General features: G+C 40.9%; 4 protein-coding genes across 8 annotated transcripts in view; all 4 read left to right on the top strand.

Annotated features, from left to right (window-relative positions):
• Positions 1-22,392, top strand: part of LOC139143431 (transmembrane protein 163a-like) — a 29,030-nt gene extending 6,638 nt beyond the window's left edge. The window contains exons 1-9 of one of the 5 annotated variants that reach the window (XM_070713737.1): positions 5,100-5,276; positions 10,512-10,732; positions 15,159-15,278; positions 16,127-16,170; positions 19,073-19,164; positions 19,445-19,541; positions 19,859-19,970; positions 20,137-20,275; positions 20,916-22,392. In XM_070713737.1, coding sequence (XP_070569838.1) covers positions 10,618-10,732; positions 15,159-15,278; positions 16,127-16,170; positions 19,073-19,164; positions 19,445-19,541; positions 19,859-19,970; positions 20,137-20,275; positions 20,916-20,949 — 753 coding nt within the window. In that variant the 5' untranslated portion in view covers positions 5,100-5,276; positions 10,512-10,617 and the 3' untranslated portion in view covers positions 20,950-22,392. Of the gene's footprint in view, positions 1-5,099; positions 5,277-7,619; positions 7,774-8,464; positions 8,736-9,788; positions 9,939-10,511; positions 10,733-15,158; positions 15,279-16,126; positions 16,171-19,072; positions 19,165-19,444; positions 19,542-19,858; positions 19,971-20,136; positions 20,276-20,915 lie in introns of those variants that run through there. The other 4 variants (XM_070713738.1, XM_070713736.1, XM_070713741.1 and 1 more) reach the window with 4 other exon arrangements.
• A 94-nt stretch (positions 22,393-22,486) lies between these two features.
• On the top strand, positions 22,487-23,966 carry LOC139144324 (uncharacterized). Its single transcript, XM_070715026.1, has 2 exons — positions 22,487-22,958; positions 23,239-23,966. Exons 1-2 carry the CDS (start codon positions 22,487-22,489, stop codon positions 23,964-23,966), a joined length of 1,200 nt encoding a protein of 399 aa, XP_070571127.1.
• A 626-nt stretch (positions 23,967-24,592) lies between these two features.
• On the top strand, positions 24,593-25,681 carry LOC139144323 (uncharacterized). Its single transcript, XM_070715025.1, has one exon. It carries the CDS (start codon positions 24,593-24,595, stop codon positions 25,679-25,681), a length of 1,089 nt encoding a protein of 362 aa, XP_070571126.1.
• A 35-nt stretch (positions 25,682-25,716) lies between these two features.
• Positions 25,717-26,988, top strand: LOC139144322 (uncharacterized). Its single transcript, XM_070715024.1, has one exon. The coding sequence runs from the start codon at positions 25,717-25,719 to the stop codon at positions 26,986-26,988; it is 1,272 nt and encodes a 423-aa protein (XP_070571125.1).
• The last annotated feature ends 734 nt before the right edge of the window (positions 26,989-27,722 follow it).

The raw sequence follows: 27,722 nt of genomic DNA, 5'->3' as shown, positions 1-27,722 counted from the left end.
CTACTGTTAAGCTAAACCGGCGTGGTGTATTGGTTAAATTATACAGGTTAAGTGTCTTTTAATATTTTCAATATTTTTTTCAGTTACATGAACACATTTTTCTCATTCTTCTCCTTAAACTGTGTCGAGATACAAACTATTAGCCAATAAGACGATGAATTGTGTAAATTATGCAATGTTGCTGTTGATAAAAGAATTCTAGTCCTGACTAGAAATCCAAATATCAACAATAATACAGGACATTATGCACGCACGCGCTGTGTAGACAAATCGTACAGTGGGCATTGGAGCACAGTTTTGAAAGTGGCCATATTTTACGAGCAGAACGAAAATACATTGAAAGTGACGGCTATAATGGAGCCTTAAATTAATGATAAATGCTCTATGATAAGGAGGAGACACAAACGAACATGCGGTTTTTACCAACCAACCAACCAACCAAACAATCGATAGTCCAATCCTCAATTTATCCACAACATTGGAATAATACCACTATCGAAATCATATACAAATGATGTTCAAACGATGCTTTTTATACATCGCTAGCTGTACCTTTTCGCGTTTTTTTTTCTCGAGCTTTCGTTCTGTTTGTAAATACAGCTTCTTGTTCTATTTCAAAAGTCACGCCTGGTCATGCCTGGTGCTCAACCCGTAAGTACGACCCGTATGTGTTTGTCATGTCTAAAATTGTTCAAAAACTGAATGTTGTTCCGGACTGTTATTTTTATTCATTTGTCAATGAAGACGTTGTTTATATTGTAAATAATCAGTCTGTTTAACAGCGTATGTACTGTAAACAGAACATTCTATTCTGCAGTGTATTTACTATGCATTGTGCATTCTGCTCGTACGGTTAGTGTTGTGTAGTTCATTACGCTGTAGGGAGAAGGAGACGCGGCGGAAATGGTTTCGGTTTTGTGTTTCTTTCAATGGGATATTTCATGTACAATAATAATTTTAAATCCACTTTACGAAAATAAATTACATATTGACAAAAATCATGCATGGAAAAAAACTAATAAACTATGCGGCAAACAATACAGATAACGGATGGAGAAAAATTAAAAAGTGTTTCAAATATTATCAACGGTCAAACTACCATCTCGTTATTTTACTTCTTATTCAACTTTGCGATTGATCAGCTGACCACAAACCACTATTTACATTAACATTAAGGGAAGTAGTGCCACGGTCATAAAATATGTTGTAAATCTCCACATAGCTGTAATATAACTTTTTGATATTTTTTTCACCGTTTTGTGTTTTCAATATCCACTACAGTTTCTTGTTCCGCTCACTAAAACATGTTGAGATACACGGTATTGAACTTGTCATCTGAGTCTCTGTACATATGTACTCTGCATTGATATTGTCGACGACTGCATTCAGGTCCGGACAAGAGTAAAAACGTTAACAATCACAGTGCGCATGCCTGTTTTACTCGACGCATAAAGATGCTGCGTTGACAAGCTGAAATAGTTGGTGTTTCAACATGTCTTGAAGAGTCGAACAGGGACTTGCTGTTGACGTAAAATACCCAAAATAGTTTTAAAAAATCACACGTTCAGCTACTGCCAGGTATAGTACAATGTGTGCGTACCGAAAGAAAACGAGTGAACGCACAACCACTTTATGCAAAACACAGAAATATTTAAATAGCAAGGTAGCACACGCTCATACACAAATTAAAAGAAAACATTTGCCTCACAAAAATAGAACGGACTATAAACTCACAACGCGCCATCCACATTTTTATAATATATAAAGCATGGACGCTACAAAGGACTGAACCGCATGTTTTAACATGCACGCCTAGTTTTATTTCCGAGAAAGACAAAACACTCGCCCCTATAAGAACGGGTCACGCTTTTTACCCGCAATGGCGTTAAATGTTAAACTGTCGTGTATATACGTCGTGTCGAAAACTCTTCACTGTGACGGTTTAGCGCTGTTCGTTCGGTGGGTGCGCTTAGTTTCCGGCGAGTTGATATCGTGCCAGGATAGTATGGTATTGCTGAATTAAAAGAATGACAATAAAACCATAACGAATGACATGAAATCGACAAGCTGTTGAAATGATATTAAGCGTATTTTAATAGAACAGAGATTACAACGAGTTATAATTGCTATTTTTGGCTTGGTGGGACATTAAGCCTTTGAGCCACATGTAGAAAAATAAAAAAGGTCGATTTAAAAAGGCAAAAGCTTACACCATCAGCAGATTGGATACTGAAAGGGTGGTATACACATACAAACGAAAGAGCGATAAAGAGACCTCGAAACTGAAAGACTTAAGCTTTTGCCCAATCTTTAATCTTTCCTCAAGGAAATTTTAAATCATTCCCTTTCGAAATCAGGAAATCAAGAATAAAAACAAGGGGTCACAGTGCAAGTATTAGGTACAATTTAGAAACAAATTACCAACTGTTACGTTTACGGACACTTGAAAATCAAATTGTCCACAATCCTTGTGTAAGCTCTGCATGGACTTTTCGATTTTCATCCCTCCCCAAAAACACAGACAAAAAACTATGAAAATTAGTTTTTATATTCATGAGCTTCATAATGACCCCCACAAGCGGTAGACTTGCGCTGGTAAAAGTTTGAGAGCCCGAATATCTGCCACCGAGGCGCACTCTACGTTAGGGTTGTACGCATGTCGAACGTTCCTCAATGAAACTTTCACCCGTTTTCTTCCCAAATCAAGAATAAATATCAGGCGTTCATCCTGGTACAGTTTGGTACTAGAGAAACAAACTACCTAGCGTCCATCCTGGTACAGTTTGGTACTAGAGAAACAAACTACCTAACATCTACGAATATTTGAAATCCAAAATGGTCGCCATCTCTGTGTTAATTCTACGGGCAAAAATAAATGAGCGATTTTAGAAAAACAGAGACGGTGGAAATCTTTCTTACTCAAAAAAGTGGTAGGTCAGAAACGAATTGTAAAAGTTTGACCGTCCGGATATTTGTCTTCGAGGCGCAATCTACCTAAAAGCATACAACTGGGACAATTTATTTCATCGCTGACTGTAATATATAGGCCTACGTTGTGTTCTTTATGTTACGGTAGTATGCACCTCGAAAGTGAAAGACTTAAACTTTTGCTCTAACTTTCCTCAAGGAATCTTTCAATCATTCTCTTTCAACATCAAGAATAAAAATAGGGGTCATCGTGCAAATTTTGGTACTAGAGAAACAAATTACCCAAGATTTACCGATATTAGAAATTCAAAATGGCCGCTATCCCTGTGTTAACTCTATGGAGAAAAATAAAAAATTTCGAATTTAGGAAAACTAAGCCGGTGAAAAGTTTTCTTTCACCAAGAGCTTTAAAATGAATCCCCACATGTTGTATATCAGAAGAGAATTGTAAAAGTTTGAGAGTCCGAATGTCTGTCCCTGAGGAGCGTTCTACCTTAATAACAAATACTCTACGTATCATATACTCTATATTTCTATCAGGTTAATTCTCTTGGTGTCTATGAGTTCATTACATTAAAGTACTGTATTTATAATAACACCTATTCACCGCAGCCACCTTAATCTTACTAAATAGTGTATTTACAGAAATTACTATACACTTAATGAGGAAGCAATTTAACTCAGTCTTTGATACGATCATTTACAGTAATTTTTAGAGAAGAAATTCGTGTAATTGATCATTTGCCGTTGCTAAGCCATTTCCACCACAAATGTTTTGATAAGGTCACTGGAAAGGACAGCCCAAGATACCAAAAATGGATTTAAAATGAAAAATTACGCATTCATGGGATATTTAATTGCTCGTATTTTTCATCGCAGATGGCCACGTCGGATCGGTTTTTCTGTTGAAAGAAAAACGTCGCTTTCCCCGCCTGTTTTTGTACATTGTGCCGGTATCTTTCTATCTTTAATTAGAAATCCATAAAAAACAAAAAAGGTGTTTGTTAACGGTCTATCGTTACTGATCAGTGTGTGGAAATGCGACCAAAAACGGGTAAAACTGTTGCTATATTTGCAAATAAAACAAACCGTGAGAAATAAAGGCATGAAAGATGGCAGATCAAAGGATTTTGGACAGAAAGAAATGTATTGGTGGGTAACGATGTATGAAGGCTTACGCACACTTTAATTACGTGATCCGCGTGTGTAGCCCTATGAGAATTTCACATGAACCGGATATGATGGCATAACGACCATAAAAACGGATTTCGAAGCATTCTTTGACTACTTAACCGTCACGAAACGGGGCAAAAATAAAAGGAGAACACGCGTTTCTCCGTAACACGACTTCAAAATAGAGTAGGTCACTAAAAAATTCATTGTTAGTATTTTTAGGCGTTTTAGCCTAAAGGAAACCGAACAAAGTAAATTCGTGAGGTATTTTTAGTTTGTCGGAAACTTTAGAGGGTTGGTTCAGGGCAGAAAATATGGCAGATCGGGTTCCCCCAAAACACGAGGTTTTTTGCCTAATGTATGTTCCTTCCGAAAGACCAAATATGTCGCCTGACACGAAATAATCTTAATCTTAATACCGAAATAATTGACGTTCTTTCTAGCGCTTCGCTCAATATACTGCTATAAATTTCAGTTATCTCAGAGTCTAACAAACTCCGCTGTATCCAAACTCATAAAAATAAATTATAAATCAGTCAAAAACTTTTCATATTTCATTCAGGCTAAGAAAGAAGTGTCAGCGATCAGTGATTATGAATATAAGGTGATAACTTTCGCAAAAACTCAAATTCATTTATTTATTTATCATGTTTATTTAGCTATAATTCTGATGCACGTCTTTCAAGTTAGACCGATGTAATGATGTGAAAGGTTATCATGAACTCCCTGCAGCGAATGTAGAAATCCTGAAATACGTATTTAGATATAATTCGATGTTGTTAGGGTGTCAAAGTATGTCTGAAATGGGGCGGAGCGGCCATCGTGAAATCCTCTGAATTCTGCCATTTGCCTCCTGAGCCGTTGGTGAACGCAGCACAATACGAGCAAGGAGTATTGCTAAAGAAGTGTGGCAATGTTAGTGTACATGTCGACTAAAACGCTGAAAACGAGACTTTGTATCGGGTAGGTTGCAGAGGTCACAACCTAAGTACCAAATAACGTTGGCTTCGATAGGCGTAATCAACCCCGTACGGCGCATGCCCGGCTAGTGAGAAGTTGGTCTCCGCGGCACTGCGTTCCATCCGCCTGCTGGGTGTGGCAAGTCACGATACAGGACAGAAATTGAGGGATCACAGATGCAGACGTCTTTTGCGAACCTGCTATTGAGGAGTAAGGTATCTGTCAATTTTTATTGATCGTATGAATTTTTTCGTTTGAAACAACTGCCTACAAGGTTTTTGGGAAATGTGTAACTTGCACCCTGACTCGGTGAGAGCAATGTCGACGGTTCTCCTCGCATGAATCAAGGTTTTGGATGGCTCTTTCTCAACTTTCTTCTCTTCCTCCAGGGTAAACTATCAGTTAACTTAACAAACAGAGTGATGTTCCGCGCGAATTTCAAAGGGGAGACGTTTCACTGTGCAAAGTCTTTAGTTTACGCCAACTTCGGGCAAAGATTTCCCGAATGAGATTGAGGTCCATGTTGCTCAATTGTTCGGGATACATTGCATAGCACTGATGTTTCGTGGAATGATACATTTAGTTTCCAATTATCTCACTAGTCGCGATTTACCAAACGACGCTCATTCTATTAAGAGTTCTTCCCCAGACATCCCGCAGTATCGATGGATGACTGACATCACTCGAACAAGACAGCAAGTCGGTCGTGGCGATCAAAAGATGAGACAGATCTCACCCATTCTGTCTCTCAATAAATCTCTCCCCTTCACTTTATAACCTTAGACACTGCGCGTCGGTACCACCGAAAATCGATTGTTAAGATAGCACGCATCTTGAAATTAAAAGAGCGTTGTTCAAACTTTCCCTATAGATAACTTTTCAAGCATTCCCTTTTAAAATCACGAATAAAAATATCTCGTGTTACCGTGCAAAATTTTGTTCTAGAGAAACAAATTATCCAATATTTCCCCGACACCTGAAATTCAAAAATGGCCGCCATCCCTCCAGGGATTAATTAATTTTTTGATTTTCACCAAAATGAGACGGTGAACACATCAGTCACTACATGAGCTTCAAAATGAACCCCCACAAATGGTAGACCAGAAAAAGTATTGCAAAAGTTTGCGAGTCCGAATGTCTGTCCCCGAGGCGCATTCTACCATAGTCAGTTAAAGCAAAACAAGCAATACAGACGACAGAAGACAGACTTTGTATCCCATTCACAGCCATTTTGTTTGCTCAACGATTTGATGAATTTAAAAATGTCCGGTAACCTGACCTGCCCTACTATTCATCTATCGACCCTGAACACCGAACTTTGAAAATTGGACGTGATTGCCGTATCTTTGGGTCCAAACGAACAAAAGTAGAAAGAACCAACAATTCTCATCCCCAACCAACCTTTTTTTTCACGGACGCTTGTTACGGACAACACACTTTTATTTTAGTGTGGCCTCATTGTTACATAATAGCCTGTTACGGCTCCGTGCCATCTGTGCAGAGATTTATAGGTCTAATTGTTCGATGTAACTTTCGTCAGATTTACAAATAAATCTAGGTGAAAGTGGAAATAATACAAATTGACAACAGTTAAGGGGCAAGAGGTGCCGTTTTTTATTTCAAGTATATAGCTTTTTGGCGAGAATCGGTTTGGGTAGCTGGAGTGGCTTGGTTTTGCTGCGTGTTTTGTCGTCAGCTGGCTTTATGTGTAGGGCGAAGATTACAAGCTGTGTTGTAGCTCAGGAAAATCTAGATTTGCCCCAGGTCTGCGGGGCATATGAATATCAAAACAGAGTAAATTGAAAGTCGTTGGGTAAACGCGATGGACCATAATAACTGCTGCATGCTGCCGAGAAAAGCCAGGCGACTGGGGCAAGTCTATTATAAATAACATCATTAACTGTGACAGACTCTAGTTCTCTCACTCCTGAGAAACATGTATATTTTTTCACGTGGCCTACTGTAATCGGGCTATCGTTGACAACGATGTGACATTTGGACAAGGATTTGAAGGGCGCGAAAACAAATCGCCCGATTTACATGTAACTGTCTATGACGCAAGTGGATTATTCATACGCCGAATATCGGTGAAGACGTGTCCGGTATTGGTCGCACAGCGGTAAGGTTTTGATGAGATAGTTGCGTTTGTCTGGACTATTTTTGCCAAATTTTGAATTGCGTATACGTATTGCAACGTGACCGTACCACAGTGTTTACGGTTGAAACCCGTTAACCCTGAACTTTTCCCTGCGTTTCAAAAATCGCACGCGAATTAACTAAAGTTCCGTTTTACTTTTTCAGAAAAATAAATAAATAAATAAATAAATAAATAAATAAATAAATAAATAAATAAATAAATAAATAACATTTTCAAACTGTTGCAAGAAAATCATGTTAATATGATTTGTACACAACGGCTGTCCGACCTTACATAACATAACGTAGCTCCGGGTCATCTGGGAAGAGATTTAATTTCGTTTTTGATGTAAATTTCACTTTGATGTAAATTTCATCAAACTCACGCGTGGCAGTCTGCTAATAGAGACATTCAGCCCAGGATTAGCGCTATCAATTTGCGACCGCGTGAACCGTGACTCAGACCGCTGGAAATCGACGCCCTTTTTACATCGACTTGATGGGCCATCTTGAACTTTTTGTCGTGACGGCTGTGTTTATCCGGAGCCTGGGCCACAAAGGAACTTTCAATTCACCGTGAGTATCGGTTTTCCTGGTCTGACTGTAAAATAAGAAACCTTATTGCCTTTCTTGCAACTTTCCTCCGGTAAAGTATTTTTCGTGAAGTTATAATTTTATTTTTTAATTTTTTTAAACGAGTTGTAACCACAGAGAGAGCAGAAAAATGGGACCCCTTTTACGTGTTATTTTTAAATAATACGAAAAAGTTAACGGTATAGGTGGGCTTAAAATAGGGCCGGTTGGGCTTCTGGACAAACATATTTTCCAGAGCGCTAACTCGGAGATAAATTGCCTTGGGTTGGAATACTGCAGTACCTACGAGACTGTGCAAACAGCATCCTCGTTAACAACACAAAAGTCAACACAGTCGAGTTTTCGATGAATGTAGACAGGTACAAATGGGACAGGGGAAGTTAACATATGTTGCAGTGAGAACGCTCCGTCACACCTCCTTCCGATGATTGCGCCAGCAACGGCAAGAAAACGCCAGCTAGCGTAAGTCGTCACCTGTTCAGAGTACACGTATTTCCAACACCGTTTACCTATTGATATTCAAATATTTCGAAGTCGATCTCTCTCGTTGCGTAATGTAGCGGTGTTGGCTGAGCAGTTGGACCTTGAGTTATATCGCTGTTCAAGAATCCGCGGGCTGAGAACTTGCTGAACCAGCTATTAACCTGGCAGCTTTGCTTATCTGTTTCCACCGACCGTCGTCTGAAATCTGTGCAGCAGTAGGCTCTGCGAGATCGGAGCTCGTGCAATCGGTTTGCAAGCGAATCCCAAGGTCTGTTTGTGTCTACTGTACCTTCCGGAGTGTGATTTTGTGGACAATTTTCGCACGGCGGTAACAACAGTTCTTTTACATTCGATAAACGGTGGCAGCATGTCCTAAGTTTCGCCTATAGTCTACCAAAGCATTTGACAACACCAAAGTGTCTCCACTACATAGCGGCAACACACTGGATATCGATCATCAGGTTAGGATTTGTATTCATCTTTACCCCGAGGACGCAGCAGCGTTCACCGGATTAAGTGTCAGGCCGGGGTCTTCATATGCAGATGTTGGGTATCAATAAGTCCGTGCCAGCGGTACCTAGCTGTTGTTTCGTTTATTGATGTACTCAATGGAACACAATTGTCACCACAGACCGCTCAATCCGCGGTCAATGGTACATTGGTACTGTGTTATCGAAAATAATTCTATTCCATTAAGTCATTTGCTCACACAGAACTATTTTTCACACTTGTTTGACGGTGACCGACACACACAGTAGTATATGGCGCTTCTATACACTCAACGTTGTCTTCGAGGTCGTTTTGTACCTCCACGATATTGTAGTAAAGGGCCAGTAGCTGTAACTTCTGATGATATTTTCAACTATTTTTGTTTTTATTGTCAACTACAGTTTCTTGTTTTACTCCCAAGCGTCGAGCTTGTCAACTCACACTGTACACAAACAAACTGCAGTGCCATTGTTGACAGGTGAATTCTGGTCCGGACTAGAATTCAAATGTAAACAATAACATTGCATTTTACACGTATAAACGCTGTGTTTGCAAGTTAATAGTTGGTGTTTCAGCATGCTTTGGGGAGTAGAACAACAAATTAACATACAAACCAAAATAGTAAAATATTATCATTAAAACTTACAGCTACTTGCTCTGTAAGTTCGTTCCCTCAGATGATGGGTCTAGTCATACCATTTTTGATCTGCATCAGTTTGCAATGGGCATAGTGGACAGACTTCAAGTTAGACCCGAAATGTCGGTGAATCTAGCGGTTGTGACAGTCAACCAAAATTTATGTTGACATTTGTCGAAAGTAGCAGTCACGTTATTTGGATGTTCCGGCTTGTTTTAGAATCAAAATTCCGAATGCGAGGAGTATTCGGACTGAATCGCCATGAATTCGCCCCCGCCTTCTCAGTGTGTACCCTCCAAATGACATAACCCGTCCCTGACACGGCGTTCGACGTCACCAATGCCAACACGACACGTAGTGGAAGGACTGGTCGTAAACAAGTGTTCCGAATTGGGATGTTTGTTTGCACACTGTAACTCCTTAACCCAACGCGGTTCACGTGTAGGTGTTTTACAAACAAAAAAATTGTTAAAAATTGTTTAACATTTGCAGCGAATATTTTATTTATCTATACTGGGTCGAACTATTTTACCTGTAGGTGAGTCGGATGTTTGCCATTTCAAATTTGCTCTATTGTCAACATTTGGAGATAAATTCAGAACGCTTATTCAACAGTTTTGCGAAATTATCATTCACATTCAGCATTGATTCAGCATTGACATTAAGTACTTTCTCCAATAAACAATGATTACGTCTCTTAGATAAGCTTCCATGAACAACCAAGTTTATAACCATGATATCTTAAGTGACGTGTCTTCAGATTTTGAAAAATAAATTAATGAAAATATAGCAGTGGGTTAATTGGTAGGACAGGCAAACGTTGCAACTCAACACCACTGTTATCGTGGCTGGTCGAAATTGAGCGATATGAAACAACCAGGCGCAATTACTAGACCAAAATATGTTTGCAATTTCAATTATTTTACATAGCCTAAACTGTTCACTTTTCGCAGCGGCACAATCCGGCGTCATCGCCGAGAATTTTAGATGATCATCATTTCAAACGCTATCATTTTTTCCTATCACTCACTCATTTGCAGATGTACTTTCATCTTGTTTTTGTATCGCTGAGAAATTTGCCGATTTACTTGATTTCGTTTTTTTTTCTCAGACTGGGATTTATCACACGAAGTCCAAACTTACCATCGTGTCATTTTTAATGGTGCCCTGGAAACTGTAGTTTAATCGGCGCCACACTGCCACCGCATCCGACGGCCATGGAACCCAACGGGGAGACTATTAAACTGAACGACTATTCGAAGAACAATAACGCAAACGCGAACAAAACGACCGGTACTTTCGACGAGGGAGGCACTGTGACCGGTGATGAAGGTAAAGAATAATCACACATATAATCATTATCATCATCAATAACTTGAAAAGATTCTCTTCAGTTAATTACTGCTCTTGCGTTGTAATTATGTTCAGTTATTGTCAATTAAAGGCCAACTGGGATTGCGAATTAGTTGCTGTGGAAAATGAACCATATTGTATTAACGCGACTGCAACTAAGAGAGCGCAAAGACAGTACACGCTTTGTAAAACGTGAAAAATTCCGCGTTACTCTAACAATTTGTACGATTTTACTCTTTAGGGTATATTTATTTACACTTTGCTCACATGGTCTATCATCTACCCATTACAGGTAGTATTATAAAATCGGAAAGCCGAATAATCTGCAATTTTTAAAAATTTTCCTCCACTTTTAACTTAGTAAGCTATGAAATAATAGCTTTCAAACTATTGCGCTTTTAGCCAATTCCATTTTCAGTTAGCTAATCTTACAAATATTACAACCTGACCGAGGAAGCGCGAAAGAGAGCTACATATAGAATATATCTTATATCTGTTTTCCGACACAGGTCGCAGGAACTCAACTGTCTGACATTTTCATCAAAAAAATACCAAGGCAGCTGTTGATTTCGCGAACTTTGTGTATGTCGTCACTTAATGTTCCATTAGCTGTATCTTCTGGCGATTTTTCCGTTAGCTTTGATTGAAATGATCACTGGCTCATGTTGAAGAGTCTGTCAAATAACAGAGAATCGCATATTATTCGGAAACATCACGTGCCCGACAACTAAATAACATGTGATTTTACAACGAAAATTTCAATTTTGTCCGGACAGAAATACAAACTCTGTTGACACGCGGATTCCAACGTAGGCATTCTTCTGCACCTGCGCGAGCCATTTACAGCAATTTAAAAATAAATATTCATTACTTATGCCCGGTAATTACGACGTAGTCCATTGTCCGAACACGTTGCGTAGCCAGATGTCTGGCAATCCACGACGCAATGTTGTTTTGATCCCCCAATCAATAAAGGTGAACTTGTACATCTCGCGTGATCGCGGCGTCACAATGTGCGTTCTCCCCGGCGCTGAGCATGCCAGACGTCAACAAACGAGCTCGGAAGGGCAACACAGTTTGGACAAAAGTAGCAGTTTTATGTGGCTATAACATCACTAATCATGCTTGTTTCTTCGTAAAACAACATTTTGCAACAAATATGAGCCTCCCACGTGGAATTTTCCGGGGTAAAAAATGGTCAAAAGTTACAAATAATGGCCCTTTAAAGTTGCAATATGGATCAAAATTGTCGATTTTTTTTCGCAAAACTAAAGCAAATAGACCATAGTACGTTGAAGTACTCTTCTTAGCTAAGCCTCTTACCAATCCCGACACACAAATACGTTCATTTTGATACGTTGCGGCCGCCTAGAAAAGCTGTTTTGTAAACAAACTTTCAAAACAAAAACATTGGCGTTTTCTGCGGTGCACGTGACAAGTACAACCAAGAGTGATGACGTCGCACTGGAGTGCACGTCGGAGGGGCGATGTTGTTACGCTGACAGAACTTGACATACATAATGATAATTCATTGTAAACTTTGCGTTTGCCTAACTTTGGTAGCATCACAATGTTTCAGAAATATAAGTATATCGATATGATAAAGTACAGCTCTACAAAAGATCGTGTGATTGATTTTTCTCACCCATATACATGTATGTCAGTGCCGCGCCGTGTGGCACCTACTGTGTACGTTCGATCGATCGAGTGTCCAGACCACGTACACGGATCTGGTTGTGTTCACCGCGTGCCTGACAGCGTTTCCGCAATCCTCTCCCCGTTGCATGTTGTTACATTTTTCATGTTAAAAGGCGAGGTATCTGCTCGCTATATTTATTTGAAAGCTTTGCCCACTTCAGTATCATCCACCACTGCAGAAGTTCGGCAACTGTCTTGCCCTCAATCTGGTCTTGCATGGCCATGTCAGCGCGTCGATCGACGCGTCGTAAGGAGACCATGCTATGCCATTAATGATGGAGACTGCCGTTTTTCTAAAGCTTTGTTTCCGAAAAATGCATATTTGACCTGAAGGATATAGATTATCAATGAATGCTAACAGATCTAAGTTATTTCCTTGCGGGGGGACTATGGCCCGGTTCACATTACAAATCGTGGGGTCCGCACGGCCACGGTGTTGGTAGGTCGGTGTTGCCCGAGGAATCACCGCTGGCTAGCGAAGGTGATCATCACACAGTGCCAGTGGCGACGTTGGTGTTTTCGACCCGGGTAAGTTTCGAAAGAAACTGTAGACAGAGTCTGCCTCCGCGTCGTGGTGCAGTAGTCGCGTGTCACTCATTTTCTGGTTCCATCTTTCGATCTGACCAAAAAATGTTTATTTTGCCGACATTTTGGCCAATTTCTTCCATTTTTGCAAGGCCGAATCAGTCAGCAGAGACCCAGGGCGCGCGCGCGGGCAGAGACCTGACTGCTTGCCCGTGAGAAGGCTAGCTAGGCATGTTGACACGATGTTGCGGCAATTTCATAAACCGTTACCATGCATCAAATACGCATGCGTACATATTCAAATGGTAAAAATGACGTTTCAAATTCTGTGCTATACTCTCGCAAACAGTACGTACCAAAACAGCAATTATTCGGTAATTAAGTCAATTTACTCAAATTACAGTCATCCCCATGTTCCTGTTAATGGTCGAATCTGCAAATGAAATTGTTGTGGATTTTTCTATAAAGTTAAATCTTCAAAATATGAAGGTCAATTCTGATCCATATTGCAACTTTAATGTTTATACTAACAAGAAAATATTGGACATGCTCAAATCGACGATTACCTCACAGTGCGGTAATCGTCGATTTGCGCATGTCCAATAATTTCACAATGTGACACTACACTTCACATTTTATGCTTGAAAACATCTGTAAGATTATTATTCAAAACGTTGGCTTAACTTTCTTCGGGGTTTGATCATATTCAGTTTTAACAAGCAGACTCTTTCGAGCGTCTGCCAAGTCCCACCGTATGGTTGAAAATAACGCATTTAAAAATCTTAATCCCAGTTATGGTTCGCGTTGCATTGCGCAATCTCCTTACATCACAAATGGTTTCAATAGCGTGTCATAGTTAAAGCTACCCGTATGTTTTCATTCGAGCGTTCAGATTTTTTTACGATTCCGCCAAAGCTTCGCTTGAAGTATACATTATTGTCTCGATAATTCAGATTGTTATGGATCATGGAGAGAGTATCACAATGTTTGAAACAGTGATGTCGGCCATTTCTATCCATAATATGGTTGTTACGCAGCGTCACGCTGGCGACGTTAACCACAGACAGTACTACTGTCTGTGTGTTAACATGGACGTAACAACAGAACGGAAAAAACAACAAGAATTAGCAATACAGATTACAAAGTTCATTTTTATGGCTACACTTTACATCTTGTGTTTGAGACCGTCAAAGTAAGCTTACAGGATGAAAAAGCAAATATACAGAATGTAAACACATGTTCAGTTTTGACCACATCTAAGAGGATGTATCATATCTGTAATATAATTTAGATATTGAAGGTAACAATGGAAAATGTTCTGACATCACGAATTTAACTTCAATGGGTTACACAATCTGAAATCCAAATTGCTTAGAGCTAGACCGTTATATTTTGGGAGGGGAATTGTTTGCGCGTTCAGAAATTTGACATCTAATTTTGGAGGTTTTGTGCAGCTTGTATAGGCTATTTCCTCTCCCGTCAATTAAGAGTCCTTCGACCGACCTTTTCCTTTGAATTGTTGATGTTCAAAACTCACGTGACTGAAAAAAATCAAACAAAGCAACAACAAACAAAGACAGAAAAGAAATTGGCAACCCCCTCCCGAAATGTAATCGTCCATCCCCACAGTAGGTATATCCGACAACATCATTTCAAACAATCACTGGAGGATGATGAAAAGGGTCGAGCTGTAACTTTGCGTCTGTTCGTCTGCTTGTTTATGCAGCAGTCGTAGCAATAGCTGTAGGAATATTAATGGCGGGGTGGGTGGGTTTAAATGGCTGCTGATATCTTGACAATCTTTTCATCTGGATCATGCGACACAATACTTTTATTTTGTCCGATTTTGTGAATATGAGAGTAATCTCAAGTGTTACGATAGCTAACACTCACAATAAGTGACGGGCGAGAGATTTAAGTATCAGCTTCTATACTCGGCGTTACATGATAACAAACAGATAGTAGATACCAAAATAAGATCACACGAACGATATCTCCGATGGCGGGTCAATGTTCAACCTTGGCGGAATAACAAGCAAGTAACATAGATTTCCTCATTAAAGGCTGTCTGACAAACCATTTACCTCAAGGCGGTGATCGCACCTCATCTTTGCAGGATTCTTCCCAGACCGAAAACGAGTAAGATTTGTCATACATGTATTCAATTTTGTTTAAACTGTAGAACAATTGACAGAACAGACCCATCTAACAGAAGAAGAAGCAGAAAAATGGCGGAAAGCTGCCTTGATTGTTTCCTTCGCAACAATAATTCTACTATCGATTCTAGGAATCGGATTTATAGGTAAGCCGGTTGTCATTCTTTCACTTGTCGTCCAATCAAGCTTAGAGTAAACGATCATATCTGTTATTCGTCGAGAATTACATGCAAAACGTTCAAACGAGTGGCTACAATGGCTTGCATGATACGTTTTGCAGAGCCTCGTACTCCTATCCCTGGTTGTCATAGCCGTGCGGATCGATTTTCTTATTTGAGCAAATTTTATCGAATACCAGGAATGTTTCGATATATTACAGAAATATGAGAATTCTAGTGTTTCTACATATCAGCGTGCGATGACGTCAACAAGGATTTGCTATCATGCACAAGGCCAAAAGGCGTGAAGTTTAAATTAATGGATAATGAATTAAGCTCCATCCCTTCCTTGAAGAGTATATCTTGCGAGCTTACATTTATTTGATATTCTTTACATGTGCCTCTGATTACGATGGCAGGTGTAACGTATCGATAGTTTGAACTGTCACGCACATATAATGACAAACGGCAGTGTTGAAATTCAATGCACTTAAAAACCCTCCCCTCCCTCTTTGTCTTTCTGTGTCTGTATCTGTCTCTGTCTCTGTCTCTTTCTGTCTCTCTCTGCCTCTCCCCTCTCTGTCTGTCTGTCTGTCTCTCTCTCTCTCTCTCTCTCTCTCTCTCTCTCTCTCTCTCTCTCTCTCTCTCTCTCTCTCTCTCTAATCCATACAGTTTTCGGGAATTGCAAATTTACAAATGCACATAAAGTAGGGACACTATTCCAGTACATTAAACCCTAGCCATGTACACATTGTGTTAAACCAACGGATATTTCATATTTTTATCTCATGTAACGTCAACTAATTTTTTGCAATTTCATATTTTTATTTTCAAAGCGATATCTATAGTAACAACCAGTACTGCAGCACTTGGGCTAGCGGTAAGTTCCAGGACCCATAAATTTATTTTTACCAGTAAAATTAGATAAACAGCACATATTTAGTTTGAAAAAAGATGATGACAACTCCGATGCATTGAAACATCGCTACTTGTCAATTGTCTGAGGGCGCTGTCCTGTAAAAATGTACTATATATAGCGATGTCAAATAATTGTAAATGTAACAAGCAGGTCTGGAAGATGATCAGATTGTTGCAAATTTTACCAATGGTAAAAAGAGAAGTACATATATGTTTCAGAACAAGTCTGGATATAACTGAAATGAACAAAAACACCTCCCAAAAATCAAAAATTTGCATCACAAACAACTTCAATAATTTAAGCCTTTCTATTTTCGGTTTGAAACTCATCATGTCTTGTCTAGAACGCGTCACATGACAGCCGAGTATCGTACTCAAGAAATCAAGTCGCCATTATACGAATATTTTTGCATAATTTTGACAGACGCAGACATCCTTGCGTTGATTCTCGTGAAAATTGTCCAGTTAATGTTGTTATAGTGAGGTAGACGCGTACCTTGAAATAAACACTAGGCAGTATTATTACATCGCACTTGTTCCACCTTTGTGGTCCACCGGATGCAGTTCGGTATCGGTCGCACCCGGGCCGGATATGGTCGCATATTCCATTTAACATTTTCAACACACGATACCCGCCATTGGCTGTCCGATTCAGTTCTGTATCAACGTAATTGGGCAAGCATTACCACTTTATACGTCAGTGTTCAATACTGGACATAAAAAGTCGAATATGTGTTGCCAAACCATTTGTATGCACTTTCCCTCCATTTTTTCCGGTGGTGGGATTTTCTAATGTCGGACACATTTTCTTTCAGTTCTATTTTTCTTTTTAGCGTAAGGGTTTGAGCACAAGGTAGGAATTGAGTTAAGGTACCCCGACCACCTCGTATTTTCGCATTTCCTGTGTTGTACAGGTGTTCACTTGTGAACTGTGTTGTGCGTCAGTGATTGTTTTGCTAAAACCTGGTTAATTCTGTAGCATTCAGTGCATGTCAATTTTAGACCGCTTTTTTAGTTCGTAATTTTGTACTGTTATGTATATATTTGCGATCGGTTCACTTCCTTTGACCTCAAAACACTGTGTGACCGTCAGTTGCTCTGTGCTAGCAATAACTGGATTTTCACTCGAGTGAAATTCACGCAATATACGTCACATAGTAGTGGACGTCGGTAGAGGGCGGTAGAACTGTGCGGCACGATTGTTTGAATTTTTATTATTTTAGATAGCGACGCATGTTCATTCTTGTATATCCTTCACCCTATAAAGACCATGCAAAACCTGACAGAAACTTAGGCTGTGTAGTGCAAACCGTGTCATGCATGTTGATACTTGTGCTTAATACTTTCTAAATATGTTCAACCATTGTTTTGAAAGACCTCAAAATGTTTTTGCAGAGCTTCCTGGTTTTCCTGACAGTAAATCAAGGCACAAACATACATTCGTGATGTTTTTTCCGTTGTTATTTTTTAACAATGACACGAAATAGTCATCCTGAAAATCGACTTTGTACAAGGCTGTGAATAAAAGTATCTTTGAATGCGATGTAGTAGAGTTATCGCGACGTCGTGGGAGTTATCGCGAGATTCCAGGTTGTGGATTCCAACTGAAACTTACCTGTCGCGTTCACCTTACACATGCGCAGGTGACACGCTCTTGTGCACCTTGGTGAACTGAAGACGGCGTACGATCGTAATGCGATCGTCCAGGTCAAAGGGCGTTACTTAAAAAGTAGCACTATTGCGCGATAATACTTTATTTCACAAAGTCACCAACTTCTACAATGACTGTAGTGTGCGTATAAATATTATAGGCCATGAAGCCCCGAGCAAGCAACCAGCCATACAAACAAACAAACGAACAAACAAACAAAAACCAAATGAAACAATAATATCAAGGAAATCCATAGACCCTCGAGAAAACGTTTTTCTCGAGGGTCTATGGGAAACCAGCTCCTGCTGGAGATCGTCTCATGTTATCGTTGAAAGGCTGCCTCAACATATTATTTTTTGGTATGTTTGTGTCAATTAGTACTTTTATTCACTGAACGGCCATCAGCAGCTTCTCTTCCATTGTCGAATATTTAGTCAGAATTTTGCCTCTTCAGGGTTATATACGTATTGGGATAATGATCTACACGTGATATGCTGTTTTAAATACCCTTTTGTCATGTTCGTGGGCAATGTGAGTGCTTGCACTTGTAGTATATAAATGTAAAAAAACGAAAATGAGTATAAGCCCTACTTAATGTTTTATCAAGCTAACATTTGTCTTAATTTAACACTGTCGCACTTGGATGACTAACACGCTCAAATTTAGAAAAAACAAATAATACAACGCTGATTTTGCCCGGCCCGCAGTATTTTCGTTGACGTTATAGTTTCGAATACATGTCGTCGACATAGTTATTACATAGTTATGGTGCATGGTTCCTGTTCTTTACCGTACGATTATCCTCCATTTTGCTTCTTTCCAACAAAAAATGCCCTCTTTACAGCGAGAGCAAAGACTGACTGAGGGCGCTGCTGCAACTGCCGGGTTTACGCATAGTTGTGAGGCAGTTCAATGTTCATTCTACTCAAAACACATTAAATTAGGGATGTACCATTATATCTTGGGAGGAGTGGTGGTCAAAAATGAGAAAAAAGCTTTTGAGCAAAATATACGAGTTCAACAGATTTTTTGCCTCACGGTGATACTCGTTCACTCAGCATCCGTTTCCGGTCACAGATATTTGTGACACTGCAGATATAATACTGCCGCCAGGCCTCGCAAAACAAGTATCAGTAATCGCACTATCTGACTCTATCATGTATCGAAAACCGCTTTTCAGTAAAATATGGCGTACGTTCCTTTTTCTTTTCAGTTCGACATGATGCTTGATTCCGCCACATCAATTGTTGTACTATGGCGGTATTTCCAGGCGCGTACTGTTTACGTGCAAGAAAAGGAAAGACGGTGAGTATTTACGTCCTTAGAGGGCGTACGTTGAATTTTCACCGTGTCATAGTGCCATAATACCTCTTTCATTACTTGCCTATTTACCGAGACTGCGCTGACGTGCCATTCACCAACATCCAACTCACAGCATGCAGATGCATATCATATGCCGTAAACTTCAAGCATTTCATCACACTGTGGTCTCGATATAACATTTTTTAACCAATGCAAAGCACCGTTACTTCTTACATTGTATGGTAATGAACGAAAGCTCACTGATTCCTTCTTTTCATTACAGAGCAATTATTGTACTAGGCATGCTGTTCATTGTATTTTCTCTGGTAATTAGCATAAAAAGTGTAGTTGCCTTGCTCACTAGCACAAGCCCTTCTCAGGTACAGTAGACTGTTTAAATCTCTTCGTTCGATTTAGTGAGAGTATTCACAACATAGCATTAAATTGAGATAAGAAATGATTTTTGTTCTTGTGGATGACAGATAATTGAGCTCGAGATTGATACCCGAAGCATTAGTATCGGGGTTTATGCCCGTCATCAATTATTTTCACCTTTAAAGTTTAAAGCACAAGCATGGTAACTACTTTCACCGTGAACAAATTTTGTTACAAAAGATTTCGTAAATATGATAGCACACACACGTATGTATTATTAATTTATAACCCCCACTTTTCCGATGTACATATTAACAAACAGGAGTCTATCCTTGCTGGGGTTAGTACAGTCGCTGCCGTTATAATGACTTCACTAGCTGCAGTGAAATTCGTCATTGCTAAGAAATTACAATCAAAAAGTGTATTGAGCGACGGTAAGTGACTTTTGCCGACTTTCGATGATTACATTGGTTTAATGACGTAACACATTCTGAATCACGAGTTTCTTGAAACGTACCTTTTCCTACGCGATTCGATTAGAAAATGATGACTGAGGGCGCTATTCGCTAATCTTTTCCTCAACTCTTGTTCCTACCCCAGCGTTCAGTTCAGCGATGGGCGCAGTAATCAGCTACGGTATTCTGATTGGCGCGATAATTTATGCTAATATAGACGTGGCGTATCTTGATTCGATCATTGGAATAGCAGTGGCTGTCATGCTAGCCGGATGGGGTATATGGTAAGTCAGTCGTATCTACTTGTCAGATTTAGGATTTTTCAATAATGCAAAGTAGTCATGAAGACAAGATGAGCGTACATTTGCAGATTAAACCCGCATTATTTCACTAACCAATTATCCCACGTTACAATGGTGTTGATAGTAAATTCAGTAACCTATTATAGCGATCAGCATTATTTATGTACCAACGATATGCCAGCTGGAATATGAAAATTAAGTCCAAATTCGCTTAGTGTCTGACCATCAACGCTTTAGTTCGATTTACGCAAGTGAAGGAACCGTCGGCAAAGTTGAAAGCAATATCATTTCCTTTGCATCGTAATTTTTAGATCATTTCTTTGAAGTTTCATCAAAATCCATATTTAATGTACCGGTCACAATGCTGTTTGTTTTTTTGCAGCAGGTGAAATTTGCCCTCCTGGCGTCGGGCAAATTGTCACCTGCTCTCGGGCAAATAAACCCATGTATTCAGGCAATAATATATAATGACGACCAAACAGTTTTATCGTAAATCATAATCGGCGCGTATGTTTTCAGGGGTTTTTGGACTAATGAGGATGGACCCAGTTGCATGTAGGTTTTTGGGACCGTGTCTTTGAATTGTCTTTTATTATCTACGCCCATTTTACTATCTTCACAGGATGTTAGTTACTGAAATAAGGAACGTGGTGTAAGCTGGTTACTGAAATACGGAAGATGACTTAACCCTTCTCCGCGTAAATTCTCGCTATTCACAATGGAGGGCTTCATGTCTCGGACCAACCCGTCAGCTGAATTCATGATCTCTTCGGGGTCCGTGTTCCGGTGTTGCTGCTTTTGACTTGACGGGAACTAAAGACGTTTTCTGTGCCTTAATTGGTCATTCTTTGTCTTCAGGCGAAGAGATACTCTTGTCATGGCTTTCCTTTGTGACCGTTTGGTGGGAAAGAGCCGCGCGAGTCCCGACCTGGGAAGAATTCGACACTGTTTGCGCTTTGCATTTGTCATCGACGCAAGTAGCTGCTCATGCGTGTCAACCTCGTCTGCAAAATATGCGAACGTGTTTTTTTTGTAACACTGCCTTATTAGACGTGCAGTGTACTTGAAGGAATTTATGATGAGCGATGCGTGTGCGGACATCTTTAAACAGTGTGACTTTCATAGTACATACATGATCTCAGGCGCTGTAAAAGATTAATATTATGAGGTCACTATTTTCGTTGATCGACGAAATCCGCAAAATTAAATCTCTGTAAAAATAACAGTATTTTTTTTCTGACAAAGCTGTGAATTCACGTCTAAGTGAAAATGTCTCAAAAACCGAAACAGTGAAATCAGTGTTTTTCTCAGTATTTTTAAAGTCATTATTTTACTGTTGTACCAGATCATTTTGGACCTAAAATGTCAATTTTTAGGTATTGCAGCGGAGGAGACAAGCGTGAATTATATCGAATGTGGCAAGAATCCACTACATTATTGTGAATCGTCACTTGAGTTTATGTACCGTATATATGCCTTGTTATGGTTTTAAAAGACAGAGCGCCCTCGACGACAAGTTTTTTAGACAATTATTAGTAGTCTCTGACACTTACATGGCAATTAAAAGTTTAAGTTTAAGACAATCATCAGGAGTCTCTGACACGGCAAATCAATCGAGAGCTATCAATTAAAAAGATGTTCTAAGCTTTTATCTTGTTTTACGTCCGTACTACGTTTTAAAACTCACATCAGTCGCATTTTGCTACTGTCGTTATTTATTTCATGGAAACACGGGTTTCATTTTACCCCCAAAGTATTTTTTTAGATCACGCATATTATCGACGTTGCAGCCGCCTTCGTATGTAGAAATTACGAAACCTATAGCTTTTGTCGGAGAACAAATGACACATCATTTGAACATTATTAATAGGACTAAGCAGAGCCTATGTGTTATCCGTCTACCAATCAGACTCTTTGGTAACTTTCATCCAATGACTGTGGACTAATCTCCCGCCAAAAAATGTTTATCCTTTGGTGTTCTATTACATTCGGTGCATGCGCTTTGGTGCCTTTACATGTAATTGCTACAGTTGTGTTCCGGTTGGCGCCTTTTTATCTCATGGCGTGTTCAGTAATAAAGCTTGTGTTCTTAGCATGAACTGGTGTCGTTCGCAGTTCTGTATATAAGTCAGACAAGAACCTTGATCATAAAACCCCATCACGACATTTTTTGGTGCCGAGACCAGGATAAGGATGTCTGACGAGGAGCAGCAACCAACTGAAGCCGAGCAACTGGCAACGAAATTGGCCAAGTTGAAACTCAAGCGCAGGGGACAACGTGCCCAAATGACGAGGCTGTTCAACCGTGCAGAACAACTCACATCAACGTTCGCTGCAGCTGAGAACAAGACTGAAGCTTACAGGATACTCACAGCATTGAACACTCAACTGACTCAGAAATACGAATCTTTAACTAAGATCGAAGAAGATATCTTAGATAATACGGATGAAGCAAGCTACGATGCTGCGAGCCAAGAATCCGGCGACTACATGTCCGAGATATTCGAGAGAAACGACAAGATCACTGATTTCATCAAAAACAACAAACCGAACAATGCGACTGGCCCATCGGCGAACTCCGACACCGTACTCAAGACACATCGAAGAAACGGTCGCATTACCGAAACTACAGCTGAAAACTTTCTCAGGAAACGTACTCGAGTGGGTGAGTTTCTACGACACTTTCAAATCGTCCATCCATAATGATAAGAACCTCGAGAACATTCAAAAGTTCACATACTTACGCAGCGTTTTAACTGATGAAGCTGCCCGTACGATTAGCGGTCTCGCCTTGACAAACTCCAACTACGACCATGCTTTAGAGCTACTCATCGAACGCTACGGACAGAATCATTTGATCATCGATGCGCACATGACTGCACTGTGGCAGATTCCTCAACCTACGAGTGACATTAACAGTCTGCGATTGTTTTATGACACATTAGAAAGTCATATTCGCGGTTTACAATCACTTGGCAAAGAAGAGAACGCTTATGGAGAACTTCTCATTCCCATGATTCGAGATAAACTACCTAACAATATTCGGAAACAAATCGCAAGAGATCACGGAAATAAGGCTTGGACTTTACCAGAGTTGCGCAAAGCCATCCTACGGGAAATCGACGCCATTCAAGCCGGAGTTCCACTCGATGAGTTATCGGTTGCGGACATAGCAACACAGCCTAATATGACCGCTTCATTTCATACTAAGGCCGCATCTACGCGCACAACAAAGCCTTTGAGAATCAAAACATGCGTGTTTTGTAAGGGAAATCACTACACAAGTGATTGCCAAGTTGTCACCGACCCGAAACGTCGCTTAGACATTGTCAAACGCGATCGTCTCTGTTACAATTGCCTTGGAAAGCATCGCGTGAGCGATTGCAAGTCTCGTTACACTTGCAAGATCTGCAAGCGTAAACATCACTCTACCCTTCATGACACCAAATCAGCTACACCGTCTGAGAAAAAGGGAACTTCTGAAGTTCATGTGGCATTGGCGAAACAGACGACACAAAGGGGAAATCTACACCCAACGGATCGGTTCTCCTCAAGACGGCAGTCATTCCTATGTCGGTCGGCGATAGGAAACCTATCAACGCTACCGTGCTGTTCGACGATGGGTCCAACAGAACTTTTATCACGCAGCGATTTGCTGACAAACTCAACTTGAAATCGGACACTCATGAGAACGTTAGCCTGTCAACATTCGGGACAATTCGAAACAAATTCATTCCATGAAAAGTGCAATGGTAACTTTGCACGAACAGAATGGACATACCAGTACTGTCAACGCCCTGATAATTCCGAGATTTCGTCCAACCTATTCAACCACGTGTCCGCAGAAATACTCAACTCAGACCATCTACATGGATTAAAGCTTGCCCACCCTGTTTCCAATGTTAAAACTATGGAAATTGATGTACTCATCGGAGCTGATCAATATTGGAACTTTGTTGGAAACCATATCGTGCGCGGGGCAGGTCCAACTGCAATATCATCTAAGTTCGGCTACTTGTTGTCCGGTCCTACTGGAAAGCGTGGGAAATTGGACTCTGACATTAATATTCATCACGTGAATGTAGAAACACACACCGACGATGACATACGAAACTGGTGGAATTTAGAGCTCATCGGAGTGAAGGCAGACTCGCAAAATGATGAAAATACCGACTTCGAAACATATCGGGACACTCATCTACGTGTTGAAAATGGTAAATACATTGCCGTTTACCATGGAAAACTGATCATCCGCCACTGCCTTCAAACTATGCGGCAACTGAAAATCGCACGCGCGCTATGGTTCGCCGTTTGACCCCTGACTTAACGAAGAGATATGACGACATCATCACCGATCAACTGCGCCGAGACTTCGTCGAGAAGATTCAAGATGACAACAAAACTGAAGGACATTATTTGCCGCATCGAGCTGTCAAGAAGGACTCAGTTACCACTCCAATACGTATTGTATACGACTGCAGTAGCAAACAAAATGCTGACTCGGCAAGTCTAAACGACTGTCTTCAAACTGGGCCGTCATTAATCAATGATTTACCTGCCATTTTGCTACGATTTCGCGCTAACCGAGTCGCTTTCGTCAGTGACATTGAAAAGGCATTCTTAAACATACGTCTAGAGGAAGACGAGCGTCAATACACCAAATTTCTTTGGTTATCGGACATTCGTGATCCCGAAAGTCCATTTGATGTTTATCAATTCAAGTCTGTTCTGTTTGGGGCGGCTTGTTCCCCATTCATGCTCAACGCTGTAATCAAGACCCACTTGGAAAGTAATGCCTCCATACCGACTGCTGATGACCTCAAACATAATATTTATGTTGACAATGTGATAGACGGTGCAGAGTCTGATGAGAAGGCCGTGTCATATTACAACGACGCAAACCACCTCATGCAGTCGTGTGGGTTCAAGCTACGCTCATGGACGTCCAACAGTGAACGACTATGTGAACTCGCAAAACAGGACGATATCTACGAACCCTCTCGTGATGTACCAGTACTCGGCCTGCGTTGGGAACCAGAAAGCGACACGATGACCTACTCAGAAAATAATAGCGAGCCTATTCCAAATGAATTGATAACGAAACGAGATGTTCTCAGTTCCTCCGCTACACTGTACGACCCACTGGGCTTCGTAGCTCCAGTTCACATCAGAGCTAAACTCTTTGTACAGTCACTATGGAAACGCGGGCTCCCTTGGGACGAACCGCTCGACGCTGAATTGAACTCTCAATGGATACAGATCGCAGCGGACTTGAATGCTACACGCAAGACGACAATAAACCGCCAATACTTCTCAGGGAATAAGATAACGACGACTGCGAAGTTCATGTTTTCGCTGACGCCAGCACTACCGCCTACGGAGCTGTAGTTTATCTCCGCAGTTCAAGTGAAACTTCTATCGTTATGGCCAAGGCACGCGTCGCTCCAACGTCCGATTTGTCACTGCCTCGGTTAGAACTGATGGCCGCCCTGATTGGCACTCGACTCAGCAAATTTGTAATAAACGCTCTCTCCGGCAAGATAAACATTACACAGCGGTATCTCTGGTCGGACAGTCAAATTGCGTTGTATTGGATCAACAGTGTCAAGAAGCTGCCGATCTTCGTAAGCAATCGCGTCAGAGAGATCAATGGTTTTCGTCACATCTACAAATATTGCCCCTCCGCTGACAACCCAGCTGATTTGTTAACTCGAGGCATTACTTCTGATCAACTAGCCAATTCTACTCTATGGTGGAACGGCCCTACTTGGTTGAAAGAAAATGGAGACTGGCCAATCTGTGAACTGTTTGATAGCGCAGTGCACCATATCGCTACAACGGACGACTTCATGATCGAACCTCACACACAAATCGATGCTGAGGTTGCCGATAAAATGCAACACGTTGAGGATCTTTCTCGCCGATCCACTGAGAACATCGGCTCATCAAACACGGAAATCGACCCCGCAGTTGACGTTGGCATACAATACGCGGTGGACATTACTCGTTTCAGCTCGTTAGACAAACTATTCCGCGTTACTTCGTATGTATTTCGTTTCAAATCTCGACTGCAGCGAAAGAGAGACACGCCGTCAGGAGCAGTCTCACCGGACGAGATACGACATGCTGAACAAATCTGGATTAAAGACGTACAATCTGAGATATATACAGACACTATTCATTCCATGAGGATGAATGTGAAGAGGTTCGGACCGTTGGTTCAACAACTCAACCTATTTCTCGATAACGAGGGCACACTTCGATGTGGCAGCCGTGTACACAATGCAGCATTGGACTATGTCACGAAATTTCCAGCGTTGCTGCCTCCTCACCATGAATTCACTAAACTGGTCGTTCTGAAAGCACACGAACGCGTATTCCATGGAGGAGTCCAGTCGACTGTAACACAAATTCGTCAACAGTACTGGATACCGAAAATACGACGTATCGTTAGCAAGATTCTTCACAACTGTGTTACCTGTCTGAAAGTTGAAGGAAAGCCGTACACTAACCCAGTCCAAGCTCCGCTGCCTGCATATCGCGTGAACATCACCCCTCCATTCAGTGTGACGGGGGTCGACTTCACGGGGGCTCTCCTCACCAAAGCTATTGATGGTAAACAAAACAAGGCATACGTGTGCCTGTTACCTGTGCGGTTACACGGGCCATACACTTGGAATTGGTACCGGATTTGACGACTAAAACATTTCTACTCGCGTTTCGCCGTTTTGCTGCAAGACGATCCCTGCCTAGCCGAATGTTATCCGACAACGCCTCGACGTACATCTCTGGAGCCGAGGAGATACGCTCCTTGCTCGACACGCCTGATGTTCGAGATTATCTCTCATCTCAGCGAGTGAAATGGACTTTCATACCCAAACGTGCGCCGTGGTTTGGCGGCTTTTGGGAGCGGCTCATAAGTCTCACGAAGAATGCGATTAAAAAGGTTCTCGGTCGATCATTCATCACGTATGATGAGCTTGCTACCGTCGTCACCGAAATTGAGACTGTATTAAATGATCGCCCACTCACCTTCGTTTCATCAGTGCGGATGATGACGTTAGCCTGACCCCAAATCACCTGTTACATGGTAGAAGCTTAACCTCACTACCATACATCACAGTCTCCGATGAAGAAATCGAAGACCCGACTTTTGGAAACCACAATGATGTTAACAGACGTTACGCACATTTGTCAAATCTCCAACAACAGTTCTGGAAGCGATGGTCAACCGAGTATTTGACAGCTTTGAGAGAACGTCACTCCGGTTCCGGAAACAAGCACAATGTAATTAAAGTGGGTGATGTGGTACTGATCCATAGTGATATCGATCGTAGGATGAAATGGCAGCTCGGACTGTGAAGAGACTTGTTTATGGACGCGACAAGTTGGTGCGATCAGCTGAAATCTCCACCGCCAGGGGACACAC

Source organism: Ptychodera flava, chromosome 11 (assembly GCF_041260155.1).
Source record: "Ptychodera flava strain L36383 chromosome 11, AS_Pfla_20210202, whole genome shotgun sequence".
Lineage (NCBI taxonomy): Eukaryota > Metazoa > Hemichordata > Enteropneusta > Ptychoderidae > Ptychodera > Ptychodera flava.
This window is presented reverse-complemented; position numbering and strand designations above follow the sequence as displayed.